General features: G+C 40.4%; 1 protein-coding gene across 1 annotated transcript in view; it reads left to right on the top strand.

The window, feature by feature from the left end:
• STARD9 (StAR related lipid transfer domain containing 9) overlaps window positions 1-14,348 on the top strand; it is a 98,844-nt gene that overhangs the window by 75,056 nt on the left and 9,440 nt on the right. Inside the window, exons 23-24 of the mRNA XM_058850652.1 lie at window positions 1,209-1,689; window positions 2,561-13,759. Of these exons, the coding sequence (XP_058706635.1) occupies window positions 1,209-1,689; window positions 2,561-13,759 (11,680 nt within the window). The remainder of the gene's footprint in view (window positions 1-1,208; window positions 1,690-2,560; window positions 13,760-14,348) is intronic.

Raw genomic sequence — 14,348 nt, forward strand, 5'->3', positions numbered from 1 at the left:
TTCCAACCCAAGTCACTTCATGGCTCTGTAATTTTATGGTTACATGCTAAGATACATAGATTCCCATCAGGCTGTTTTGGCAAGCTGGGGCTCCTCGGGGCAGCCACAGTTGTCAGAGACAGCAAATTGGTGGTTATTGCTCTACCTCAGCCAGGTGTCACACAGGGATTGTTTTGCTTGGAAAGTTTTCACTTGATGCATTTAGAAAGGCTGTCAGAACTCTCTGGCAGGTACCCTTATGATGGCATCCTCGTAGCCTTGCCTGTAACTCACCAGAAGGCTGCATTCCCATCCACAGGACTGGTGGCTGCCAGCTGCCCTGCAAAAGAGGCCCATCCACACTGGGGCACAGGGAGGTCCAGCCTCCAGGTTTGCTGAACTTGCCACCAACAGTGAGCACAAAAATTGCCATTTCCTGTGCTAGACAAAGTCCATTAGTATCCATTATATGTCCATTATATGCGCTCCCTCATTTTCCATTTCCAGCATGCCAAGGCAAGTGAGAAAAAATACTTCCAAATACTTCCAAAACCCCACCACAAAATACTTTGCAGGTGTTTTTTGTTTTTTTTTTTCCCCATTTACCCAAGTTAAAGAGGAAAGGACAGAAACAAAAGGCACAAAAAATGTTTGGTTTAGAAACATTTGTGCAACTTCATCCTCTAGTGCCCTTGTTAACTCTGCTCCCAGTGCATATACATTCTTTCCCAATAAAGTTTAACATATGACTTCAGAATAACTAAAGCAGAAGCGTATTTCACAGAAAAGAAGCTAATGATGTCATGCTTTTCTACTGTGAATCTATACCCTGTGCCTGAAAATTGTACAGAATTAAACTCAGGTCTTTTCATGTTTCCACTGTATTTTAACAAAATTGAGGTGAATTTGAGTGTAATCTTTGAGAAATTAACATATGTTCATTTTTCTTACAGAAAAGGTCTTATCCACCAGTCTCCTTAGCTGTATTGTCCAAGCCCTTGCTTATGTGCTGCAGTTGCTACCTGAGTCCTTAACCCAATGAAGAGGCTTTTAGTTATCAATGAAGTAAAACAACAGTACATTTTTCTTTAGATTGTTGAGTCTCTACATGCATAGAAATCCTGTTCTCAAATGACCTCTAAAGGCTGATTAAATGAAGAAGCAAGATAGTAACAAATAGTGGTTTTCCTATGATTTTTACTTTCTTTCAATCACTGTGTTGTTTACAGACCAGCAGTGGCTTATAAATGAGAATAAACGTCTGGCTGCTCTTCAGCAACAGCAGAGGGAGTTTGCAGTGCAAACAGAGCCTACTCTGTGTGCAGAGGCTGAAGTGCAGAGTACCACTGGGCTGGAAACCTGCCTTTCCCTGCTGCAGCAGAACAAGAAGAGGCTGGTGCAGCTGGAGCTTTTGCAAAGGTACGCCTTAAAAAAGGCCGAAAGAAACTTAAGACGGAAAAAGGTCAAGTTCCGGCTGGAAAGGATAGTCAAGAAGCAGAAGCTATTGGAAGCCAAGCAAAACCTAGAGCAGCTGGAAGCTACCTGCTGGCTCAGTGAAGAGTGTGTGAAACAATCCCACGTCCTAAGTGATAATATTTCTGTACAGTCCTCTTTGGATCACCACTTGCAAAAGAGACGGAAATCGTTGGGTTCAAGTTCCTTGCAGCACAGGCATTTGTTCTGTAACTCATGCCTGCCCCAGGTACCCAGGTAATTTAACATCTGCTAAATCCTCTGCACTTTCAAAAGTAATGTAAATTCAAGGTATTTTCAGTGGCCACCTATAATCCTGAATGCCTTTCAATGTATTGAAAAAAAATCCCCAAATCTGAAATATCAGTGAACCCACTATATGTGCACCAGGCTGGACCTGTATGTCCTTTTCCTTTGGGTTTGTACAGTACTTTCCCTCTTTATCTGTTTGACATGGTCTTTCTCACTTTTTTACATTTCTCTTTCAAGCCTTTCTGCACTTTCTACATCTCTGAGAAGGCTTTTCAGAAGGGGCTTAACTTTTGTTGTTGTTTTGTTCAGACTGTTGGTAAATACTGATTTCTGCACAATTTTATCTTCATTATCATCAAACTCTTCAGAATATCGGTATCTTTGGGTGATTATGGATAGACTTTTATACTGGTCAGTTTTTCTCAAGCTAAATAAGCATCTCTGTGCAATACTAAAATGTTGGGATGCTACTGTGTCTATCACAACATGGTCCTTAGCTATTTCCACAGCAGGAAATAGCTAAACTCTGCTAAGTGGATTTCTGTGACTTAGAACTATCTTTTATTTTAATTAACGTTTACAGCTACTTGAGCCTACAGAGATTCAATATGAAGCTATAGCTCACAGCATTGAACTATTTCTTTGTGTGCAGAGCATCTTTCCAGATAGCAAGGGGATTTTATAATTAGTCACAGAATTTAATTTTTTTATTCCCTGCTAGAATTGGATTTTGAGAGGCATTAAGACTGTTGCTTCATAAGTCGTTATTCTTATTTGCAAGAATAATCTTGTGGTGGAAGTGTTAACTACATTATTCAAGCAAGGATTGGACTTTATTTCTTCTTTATTTCCACAGCTGTTTCTCGAAGAGGGAGTCTGTCTCAAAGTTATCTACCTCACCAAATATCGATCAATACTGTAAAGGTAGTACAACAGGGAGGTTGTCTCCTGCAGAATACCTTTATGGAAGTGGTAAAGGCATTTCTGGGAGTGATGACCTTAATGATGAAAAAGGGACCTCCTTTTCAGTCCAGAGGCAGCTAATTGAAAAACAAAAAATATCTTCAATCGAAAATAAAAAAGGAGCAGATAAAGACTCTAATGATTCAGCTATCATGGCTTGTATCAATAAAAATTATAAAAAAATTGAAAAGTCGGATGAAAGCCCAGGGCAAGCTGGATCTCAAAACCAGACCTCTAAAGGTTCCTCTCCTGATCTTTTTAAGGAGAAAGATGAGCCTAAAACCTTTATTACAGGGAGAAGAATGACAAAATCAAAGGTGCTAGGAGATTTAAGTCAGCCTGCCAGTAGCAATGTAGCACAAAATAGAGCTCAGGTATCCAATAAAAAGAATAGAATGGATATCAATAGAAAAGGCCACAGGTCTTCTCCAGAAAACTTTCCTAAACAAATGAAGAAAACAGTGTGTGGAAACACACCATCAGTGCATCTAAACCAAACAGTCAAGAACTGGAGGAGAGAGGCAAACTCAGCCTTGACAAGTCATGAGAAATCATCAGTGGAACAGAAAGAATTTCTGATGGCGGCAACATCAGTAGGAAATCTCACTAAGATGAACTCACAGACACCACTATCTTTTGTTGAAAAAAAGTGGCACAGTGCTGAGATGCTAAGTGCTGGAGTGTCCAAGACAGCCACAGATGTGCTGGGGAACTGGCAAGAGGATGATGAAAATGATATTTCTGATACTGACAGTTCCTATTCTGTAGATTCACTCTCCTGTGCTTATACAAAAGCTTTCCCAGAGAAACTGAAGCTGGAAGATTTTGAAAGAAATAAATGTATTGCCAATCCAGAAGATTCTGAGAGTGATGACAGTCAAATGTCACAAGACTCTCTGATAGAAAAGGAAAACAAAGCCAAAAAGCAAAATACAAGCCAATTTCACAAGTTAAAGGCCCATCATGAGTCAGCTAAACTTTCCAAAAGCGGAACCGAGAACCATATTTCGTCTTTGGTGACATCATATGCATCTCATATGGGACTGGGAAAGGCTGAAAGAAGCTTTTCTCTGGATAGCTTAGCTGATGGGGAAGAGATGCCAGCAGAAGATCTGGTAGAAGAATCCAAATCTGATTCATCTGATGAAGTGCCAGCTGAGATTTTCTGGAAGTTACAAACTCCTAAATTACCGGCTATACATATTGAGGAAGACCAAGAATCCAAGACCTATGACAGAGATACAGAAGGGACAAATTATGATCTGAAGCTGAGCAGTTCCTTTTATTTGAACACCAAGCCACAGACTGCTTCCAGTAATGCTTGCAAGCAGTTGCTGAAGGGAACAAAAGTCCCCTTTGTAGAACAAGAAAGGTCTCTTGAAAGAAGACTGTATTATACAAGTGGAAATCCTTTGCTTACTAATGGTGCCTGGTCTTCCTGTGACTCAAAGGTTGACATCAGCAACCCCAGAATAACAGCATCTTCTTCCCATGAAAACTTGGAATTTCAAGATGCTCATCTGTGCTCTTTGAGTAAACCAGAACTTTGGCTAAAGAAAGATGATCTGAAGCAGTCAGCTGCTGAGGTTTCTTTTGTTTCTGGCTCTAAGCAGATTCACAGCATTACTCACAGTCCACATCATGTAAACCAAATCAACTCAGTTTTCTCCTCTGACACGTTGGAAGTACCTTTACCTGAAACAACAACTGCAAGCACGGCTTCTGAGAGTGGATCATTAAGTAAGATTTTTAAGGGATGGACAAACGCTAATGAAAATTCTTCCCTGGAATCTCAAAATGTAATGTCCTCATTTGCTAGCTCAGTAGGACTAAGTTCCTCTTTTGTTCCTACTTCAGCAGAGCATGATTATTATGAACATTCAAGGTCACACCATCCTGAACAAGAACAACTGGGTGAATTGTCTACTTACAGGTCTGCTACTGAATGTGCACAAACATTCAGCTGTTCGGAAAGCACCTCCACTGCAAACTGCTTGTCACTGGTACCTAAGGAAGAGAACTCCCTCCCCACAACTCATCCAGAGTTGCCAAAAGATCACACTCTGAAAAAGACACCTTTTATCTCTGTGTTGCCTGTGCAAATTGTGGAGCAGAGGAATGGCTGTGTAGATGCAGATTTAGAAGATGACTTTTTCCAAACTTTTTCAAAAGATGAGCATGACAATGACTACAAGAACTTGATGACAAAATCAAGTGTGACAGATTCAGGCAGTGGAAGTGCATCTGTCAGTGCACCTGCTGCTGAGTGTTCTATGGGACTTGCTTATAATATGACCTCAACACAGACATCTGCAGTAAAACAAATCCAATTTGGAAACTGCGGGCAGCTTTTTCCCGTACAAAAAATATTAACATGTTGTGATGAAGGTTTCTTTCTCAGTGACTTAACAAACAAGAACTGCTCTCTAGTGAGCAGTTACAAGCTTCAGGTGCTGGCTGGACAAGGAGCAGAATCAGCTGATACAGAAGAGCTCCCCAGGTCCAGGGAGAGTAATCTGGAAACAATGCAAGAAACAGATAATGAGAAAATACCTGCAGAAGTAACAGCAGAGACAGATTTTTCCTCACAGAAGACAACAGATCAATGTCACTCTTTAGTTGCTGCTGCCAGTGCAAGCTATGACCAGTCTGCAGCACCAATAGAGATGTCTCAAAAGGAGAGAATCTGTATGGAAATAAGCACAGATAGCTTGGCAGACATTGTGCCAGAGGTGCCTTCATTCAGAGATCATGAAGAATACATACCAAAGGACGAAGGCTTGTCTTCACTAAATCACTATGAATTCAAATGCAAACCTGATTCAAAGGATTATTCCCCTAAATGTGCTCTAGCAGACAATTGGGCAAGTTGCTTATCCCAGCAAATTTCAGAAAATTCTGCATTATGCACTGATAACATAAGAGAAGAAAGCAGTGAAAGCAAAGAACACAATGTATTGAATTCGCAGGCTGTAGCTCAGAAAGAATTTTCATCCAAATATGAAAACCTAGTGGTAAGTGAAGTAAGTTATTTCCTACTGAATGTAAATGGGAAAAACACCAAGTCCTTTCCTGCTGCTATTTGTGAAAATACAAATGATTTTCTCCCAGAATCTAATTCAAGCCTATTTTACAAAGTTTCAACAAAAGCTAATCTTTTTCAAAGTGCATCTGAGACCGAAAATGATGATAAACTATTGGAGCATGTCACAATAGTGAAAGGAGACTGTGATGCTACATCTAATCTTACTGTGGAAGTCAGTGTCACAGAAAGTTGTTCAGATGTACATTCTGGCTGTCTTTGCCCAAGATGCTCTTCAAAATTAACAGGGCAGAAAAACACTACACACAAGACAACTGACATTTCTGCAGAATTTGATGCCTCTGTTCTCTTGGAAACAGAAACACAGAACAAATCTTTACCTGAATCTAGAGAAGAGAAAGAAGCATTTTTTGAAAGTGATTGCCAAGAGGACATCTTTGGTATTGAACATGATGCACATTCAGAGTTGGGGCGGGAATTTGAATGCAGCACAAATGCATCAGCTGCCATTTCTCAAGAGGAGAGTTCATATAGAAATAAAGAACCCAAATTTTTTAGAAACATACAAATGGATACAGAAGAAGCCATGGCTCCTTTTCAGAACACAGGGACAGCCAGGGATGAAGAAATAAAAGAATCAATCAATAAAGCAAGCAACTTAGAAAAAAGTGCATTGGAAATTAAATCCAGACACACTGAAAGTTTACCTGACAGACCAGTAGCCCAAGTCCAAAGTGTGGCTGAAGACAGGGGTGGAAAGGATTTTAAAGACATCAGTCTAGCTCTGAATCCAAAGAAACCTGCTGATACTGCAGCTTGTGAAGTTCACTGTGAGTTTAATACAAATCTGTGCCTGACACATGAAGAGGTGGACAAAGATGAACTGCAGGAAGCCAGCACAGGGGCAGAACATACTCAGGAATCAAAAGCACTTGTGCATTACGGCAGCCAACTTGAACCAAGCAGATTTTGCTTAAAAGAAAAAAGTGAGAAAATAGAAATAGGCACCTATTCACCAGAGCTTTCTGTTGCTCCCAAAACCACTCCTTCAGCTGTGTGTTCCCACACAACAGATATTACTCAGAATACTTTGGGATTCTTTGATACTTGCAGTGGGCTTTTACAGATGAATGGAACAACAGAGAATGTAGTTGAAACAGTACTAATCCCAAGGAGGCAAGGAAATATTTCAGCAAAACTTGAAAATGAAGGACAAATAAAATCTAACAATTTAATTGAGCATTGTGTACCAAACTGCTTGCCCCAGGAAGACAAGGTTAATGAATGTGAAGTGACTGGGAGTGAAGAACAAATTACCATGACAAACACTGAGGAACTGGTTATTATGAGGCAAGAAGACATATGCACAGATGAAAATACTTATTTTAATGAACAGTCTCCAGCTCTACATCAAGTGTATTGTGACAGAGGTGACAAGGAAGAAATTTTAGATCAATTTAAGATCCCTGAAAGGTACCTGATGGTTTCTGAAGTAGAACCAAATATACTGTTAGAAGATGATTCAAGATACCATGACCCTACTGAAATGAGTGAGGATGGTGATTCAGTGGACTCTGTTACAGAGATAGGAAATGTAGTTGATGCATGTGAATATTCAAATGGTGATAGTGCTGCTATTGACCAATACAGAACTGAACAAAAATGTACAAGTCTTGACAGACATACGGACATGAGTTGCTCTGTGCAATCTCCTGAGTGTGGCGCTTCGGAAAACTTGACTGTAGGTATTGTTAGAAAAAGTTCTGATATTTGTGAATCAGATCAATTAGGCTCCAGAGCTGAGGAAGAGAAAGTGCAATTGATGAAGCTGGTAGAAATGGCCAAAGCGTACAACCAAAAGCAGATATTTGTAGAAGACACAGAGGAGGTAGAACTGATCTTTTTACAAAACCTGGGTGAACTCTTCCCTGAAAACAAGGGCAGCTACCAAATGACACATGATGACAGCAGATTAAATGAAATATTAAGAGAAAGCCAGTGGGTCTCTACCAGCTTTTCTGGAAATAATGAATATATTAGCAAGCAACAAAATCCACCAGCATCACGGAAGCGTACAGAAAAAACCCAAGAACTTCAAGACTCACCATGCCAGTCTGTAAACCAGCCTTTATATCTTGGAGGAAGTGATGATTCCCATCTTGTTGAAGATGTTCCTACTGCACTGAAAGGAAGTACAAAACCATCTAACAGCAGTCTTGGAACTGGAGCTGTTCTGCCTTACTACGAAACATCAATGGAGAGTGAGATCGGTGGCAGTACATCTGTTGCAGCCAACAAAACAGAAGAGGAGCATCTTCCAGGTAAAACACAAAGTAAGAGTGTAGCTCTTCTGCAAACCAGGACCATGCAGCAGAGGCAGGAGGATGAATCCTTTGTATTTAAAAATGCACCTGATTATGCCTTATCTGCGCAGCCTGTCAATGAGAACAGCTCTTTCAGTCCCTACAGTGTGGGTGGTCTTGAGTCTGGAACTGCTGCACTTCAGCAAAGGGCCAGAGGATGCTCATTTTTCTTGGAAAAATTAGATTCTTCTGAAGATATAATACAGGATATTAATAATACTTATGAAAAACACAGTATGGATTTAATGGTCAATAAATTATTAAAAGACTGTCTTAATTCCATAGAAGACACAGCTCAAGAGGTAAAGGATACCATTGTGCCTGATTCACTAGTCTTGGATACTTCAAACCTGCAGTCTTCCTCAGAGAAAGAAGTGATGGAAGATATAGGGCTGGGAAAAACCCACTCTTTACTAGAAAGCTCTGCCCAAAAAATATTTCAGAATATTAATACAACTCAGAAAGTGTCTCACTTGGGGGGTTCACCACTGCATGATGAGGAGAGATTTTTAAGTGCAAGCTATCCTACAGAAAACAGTAAATGTGAAAATGCTGGTTTTCCTGGTGCAGCTGGATATCAGCATGAGTCCCCAGAAAACCAGGAACATGAGGCTTCTGAAGAGAGCTGTACAGACCAACCAGGCAACACTATTTCTGAGAAGGCTTCTTCAGCACTTTTGGAAGGCCTGAACAAGTCTCCAAAGGAAAATCCACATTATAGTAAAGGCATTCTAAATTGTAATAGAAACTTGGGCAGTTCTGAATGTTCTCCTGGTCCTCTGAATTGTCCAGCATCATCTGCAGATAGTTTAATTGTCAGCAATGGAGACACAGGTAAAAATGATACTGTTCTCTCTGAAGAAACTAAATACTTTGAAAATGAATCAACTGATTTGAGTATATCTGGAACTTTTCCTGGTGTTTCTCAAAAAGGAGATGGAAAGGAAAATAATTCTGCACTTGCAGAAGGCATGTATGCTCAGAGTAATAAACTCTCTGAAAACGTTGTGGGAACAGAGCAAAAGGAGAAAATTGTTCAAGGTTATTTCCAGAATTGTGGTGACATAAAAGAAGATAAAATTCGTGAGTTCTCAGAACATGGCACTAACACTGGTAGTGTGACTGTACCAGAACTGGGTCTGCTCACTTTCCAGACTCAAGGACAGAGTCACCCTAATGAATCAAGGTCTCTTCCATCACACTCTGCAGAAGACACTCCACCTGAGACACCATTTCAAAGCTCCAAGAACTTCAGTGCTTTTAACACATCCTCTTTATTTGGGGACTCAAAATCTCTAGTATTTAGTCAGCTTGAGGACTCACTTCAGCACAGTTGTTTGACTGAGAAAGTGTCCTGCAATTCTGCAGATGTGTGCTCTGTAAAAGAAGGAGATTTTCCCCAATCATTTTCAAGAGTCAATTACCCAGCCTTAACAGCCTTTTCAGAATTTCCTTTAACTGCAGATACAGGCCATGGTGAAACTAGCACATGTGATGCTTCACATTCAAATATATTGAAACAGTCTCCACTTGCTGTTTTGCAAATACAAGACACTCAGTCTGATAAAGCTGTGGTATTTGATGAGCCAGTATGTGCTTCAGGAAGTATTTTACTTTCTCTTGCAAAAGAAAACAGGCATTGTCCAGTGTCAGACATAGATTGTTCTTCATATGAAAATTCTGCTGTAGATGGGCAACCTGCATATGGAAGTAATAGTAAAAAACCTGACAGTGATACAAAAATTAATCAGCATCATTGGGATAAAGTTCCACCACAAGAAGCTTGCAACAAACAGATAGAGAAAATACCAAATGATAATTCTCTTTTACTACCATCATTACCTTCATGGGATACTAGAAGGGCAATTCTTATTAAAGAGGGACAAATGAGACATACACTTAACAGAAGTAAGGAAGAACTGCATTCAAATATTGAGGTTGAACACTTTGGAGTAAAGACAGAGCAGAGAAAAACATTAAGTAGAGAACCTGCTGAAAAGCAAACTAATGCATCCTCAAATTCTCCAAATGAATTAACAGGCTCAGAAGTTACAGTGTTGGAAAATCTGTACCCAAGAGATGTTCAAGTGGATCCTGAATACACCTGCAATTCATTTAGTCCAGCATATCCCACATACAGAAGCCCAGATCCCAGGCAACCATACCACACTGTCTTGGATTTTGAAAGAAACCCTGCAAATCTGCGAAATAAATGTCAGTATGTGCCTGCAGGTGAACAGATAGAACAGGTGCCAGATAGAACAAACAGAGATGGTACAAAAGAGATTTTACTTTGCAAAAATAATATATGTTCCAGCATTGACAGCCCTGCTGCTGATGCTGAGGCAGATACTTGTTCAACAATGGGAGACACTATAATGAGGAATAATACTCTGGAATCAGAAAGACTCAATTTTTCTGTGAAAAATAATGAAACAACCTCCATAAAGTTTTTGCTAGAAAACTGTGATTTAACTCCTCAAGAATCCAAACTGGTGCAATTCAGGAACAAAAGATCATATTCTACCACACGGAGTGCCAAGGGTTGTAAACAAAGTGAACGAAGACCTTATTTACAAAGTCACAGAGTATCAGCTCCAGCTATTGCTGTATTCTCTGATACAGAATATAATTTGGAAACTTCATCTAAGCCAGATCCTTTGTTATATTCTGCATCTAAATCACTGCAAGATTTGAATATGAGTGTAGAGCCTCCATCACCAACTGAAGATGATCTTTATGGATCTGAAAGATTTTCAAAGCAGGAATCGAAGAACTTTCTACAAGTTGAATCTAAACCCAGATTTCAGCAAAAAATGGGACAAACTAAGAAGCTTGCAAACTGTGATCCCAGAAACTTACAAAATTTTGCAGCAAAAAGCCAAAGTAGCCAGTCTTTTAAAGACTGTACTAGTCAATCTCCATCATCCTTACTGCCCACAGCTTGCAGTTCTGTGTGTGCAGAAACAAATGTCACTTCAAAGAGCAGTTCTGTAGCTCAGTGTAGTGAAGAGAAAGGACAAGAAGCTGGATACCAGCCAGAAACTGATTTATTTTTGCAAGATAATAAAGATGTGATGCATTTTAGATCAAGTGATATTAATCCATACATACACCCATGGCAACAAGATGGAGCCTGCAAGATTGGCTGGAAACAGTATGTTTTTGGAAGCGCAAGTGATGTCTCTTGCAATCAAATTCCTTTGAATACAGAAAATCGTAAAGTTATGCGATGTTCCAGTGTAGACAATGGATTGAACTCTCAAAATTCTCCTTTTCGTTCTCATCTAAGCTCATATGCTACAGCAAAAGTCTTGTCAAGCACTTTGAGTAGCATTGAAGGTCTTCAAGAATGGGACAGTGTCAGGCAAGACTTTCAATCAGCATGCTCGAGTGACAGTACCAAACAGTACAGCAACATATCCAGTGAAACATTGGAAACTAACTCAGAAAACAACACTGCTGAACTTGAGAATCCTTCTGCACAACCTGGTAACTCTTCAATGCAGGTTGATGAAATTGTACTATTATATCCTTCAGAGTCTCAAAAACCTTCCAAAAAACCAGCAGGGATTACCTGTGAGCAAGGAACACAAACAGCAGCTACAGGAAGGTATAAAAGGCAGAGAAGACATCAGAGAAGCTATACAGATGTTTCTGCAAAAAAGGAGGGAACAAACAGAGATTTACTTCATCAACCTCCTTCTTGGACAAGCATGCAGAACCTGTCCATGCATCTGTCACAGCTTCTTCAGAACACATCTGAGCTGCTGGGAAACCTTTCCCAACAGAGTATTATAGATAATGAGCAGAATGCCAAAATCAACCAAAAAGGAACTGAAGGTGCTGTAAAGGCTATTAGGTCAGATAGCTGTACTCAGACTACAACAGATGTAGGCACTCAGACCGAGACTTTGGAAAAACCTCAAAGCAAACATGAAGAAAAACAAGTGGAGGCAAAAATGGAAAAGGACTTGAGGGCAGCTCAGGCAGTAAATGTTGATTGGAAAACAATTGGTGCAGATAGAGTAGGAGAGATTCCCAAAAGTAAAGAGGAAACACTCTCTCTTGATGAAAGAACACAAGAAAAAACAGGGATGAAAAGCCTGAGCAATTCTGACTTCCATGACAGTCTTGACAGCATCCTGGAAGACTCCTTTATGCATCTGCCTTGTTTGCCCAAAACTTCCATCCCTATCTTACATTTTCAAAAAACATCACTAAATGCACAGCAGAATGTTGCTTTTGCCAGTACCCGAGTTTCACCCGTCACATCATCTTTGCCAAGTTCAGGGCAGGATGGTTCTTCATGCACTGTAGTTAGCAGCCCTACTAACAGCACCCCTCAATCTCCAACATCTTACACTCAGGATAAAAGAAGCGTCAATGAAACAGAGACTCCAGCTGAAAGAAAATTTTGGTACAAAAATACCCTGCTAGTCGATAGGGCCTCTTCCCCTATTCTTACTCTTAGCGCTAGTCCCAGCAGCCAGACTGCTTTTAGCAAGTCTGTCTGCCCTATTAAGGAACCCCTTGGATATTCCAGTGTTGCTTCAAGTCCTCTTCGCACCCAGAGAAAGCCGAGGGCAGGTCCACAGTGCAGCATGCAACATCATGTGGACAATTTTTCACAGACGGAGACAGACAGTGAATCAAGCACCTCTAGAGAACACAAGAGCATAAGAAAGAAACCTGGAACTTTCTCAGATAAGAAAGCAGCCAAAGAACTTTTAGGACAGGATGGTTCAAAAGACTTGGAACAAGAGCATAGACTCAGGGTTGACACCCACACTACCATTTGTGCAGAGCAGCTGTATCACTCCAGCAGTATGTTGGAGGTGTCAGGCCACAGTGAAGTTGTAGCAGGTGATGTCAGAGACCAGGGTTCAGTGGCACATTCTCTTCACTGTTTGTATGTTACAAGGGGTGGAAGAGGTTCTTCAGGTGGAACTGGGCACGAAAAGTACACTGGGAATTCTGATACTGCTTTGATTCGTAACTACCCTTCTCCAAATGCTGACTTATTCTTTAATCAAAAAATCAGTGCCACTTGTTCAAGTAAGACAAATGTTGGCACATCCTCAGAACCTCTGGTAGAAGCATCTTCGCTACAATTTCATGATTTCTTCTGGAAGACTGAGAACAGCTGCCCTCCCCCAGTCTCTGATGTGAGTGATGTGCAGACTTCCTTCCGAGACGACAGTACAGATTCTGTCACTGGAAGTGAATGTGACACTGAAATTCCTCTCAGCAAGAACACTACTTTTGCAAAGCCATACAGGCCCCGGAGCTACAGTCTCCGTGACTTACCCATACACAATAAATTTAGCAACTGGTGTGGTGTTAAGAGCAGCCCTCCTCCTTTATTACTCGGCTTGAGTGGCAGCGTGACCGATTTAAGAAGTCAGGCAGAGAAGAAGCCTAGAAGCACACGAGCAACAGAAATGGAAGGGAATTACCAGTCTTGTGACAGCAGGAGCAGAGAGATCAAGAGACTTCAGAGAGAGCGTGCCCAGATCATGTCTGGCATTCACCTGGATCTGCACCAGCATCCCCTCACAGTGGAACTGACTGAAGCCAAGCTCAATTATGGCATCGGGGAAACAGACGCCCTGCTGAGGGTCCTTCAGAGAGGAGCTGCAGATGAGCCAGGGGCAATTCCAGTGAAGCAGCAACTTTATGAAAGGTAGATTACTTAATGTAGTGTTGTTTTCAGTATTTTTAATACACATCATGCAGCTTAAAAAGCATTCAGTAATGAGCATTTAATCACTTAGTCACACTGAGTGAAGTATGTGTGAAGAGATACACTATCAGGCTTTATTTTAAAAGCTGCTAGGCAATGCATTTAGGACAAAATTTTGGGGTTACTCCAAGAAAACAGGGAAAAGTGACTTGGTGTAATTCAAATCTAGTATCACCCCACTCTTAAAATTTCTGGCAGCCACAAGAGTTATCATGTGTACCTGGTGATGTGGGAATATATTTAATTGATTTATTGCAATGTAAAAATGATGGATCCATCCTATTTATGGAAATATTCCATTCATGCTTCTGTGAATAAATGCTGCTGTATGAAAAAATAAAAATAATTTTTAACTCCCCATAAATATACAAAATATTTTTTTAAAAAAGCAAGATACTCAGTTCTTGTGATTGTAGAACTCAGTTTGTGAAACCATTGCAACAAAAAATTTGGAAGCAGCTACATTAGTCTTCATCCTCACTTTGCCTCTCAGCCATTACCAGCAGTAATCACAACCCTCTTGTACATT

This window comes from Poecile atricapillus, chromosome 1 (assembly GCF_030490865.1).
Source record: "Poecile atricapillus isolate bPoeAtr1 chromosome 1, bPoeAtr1.hap1, whole genome shotgun sequence".
NCBI classification, from domain to species: Eukaryota; Metazoa; Chordata; class Aves; order Passeriformes; family Paridae; genus Poecile; species Poecile atricapillus.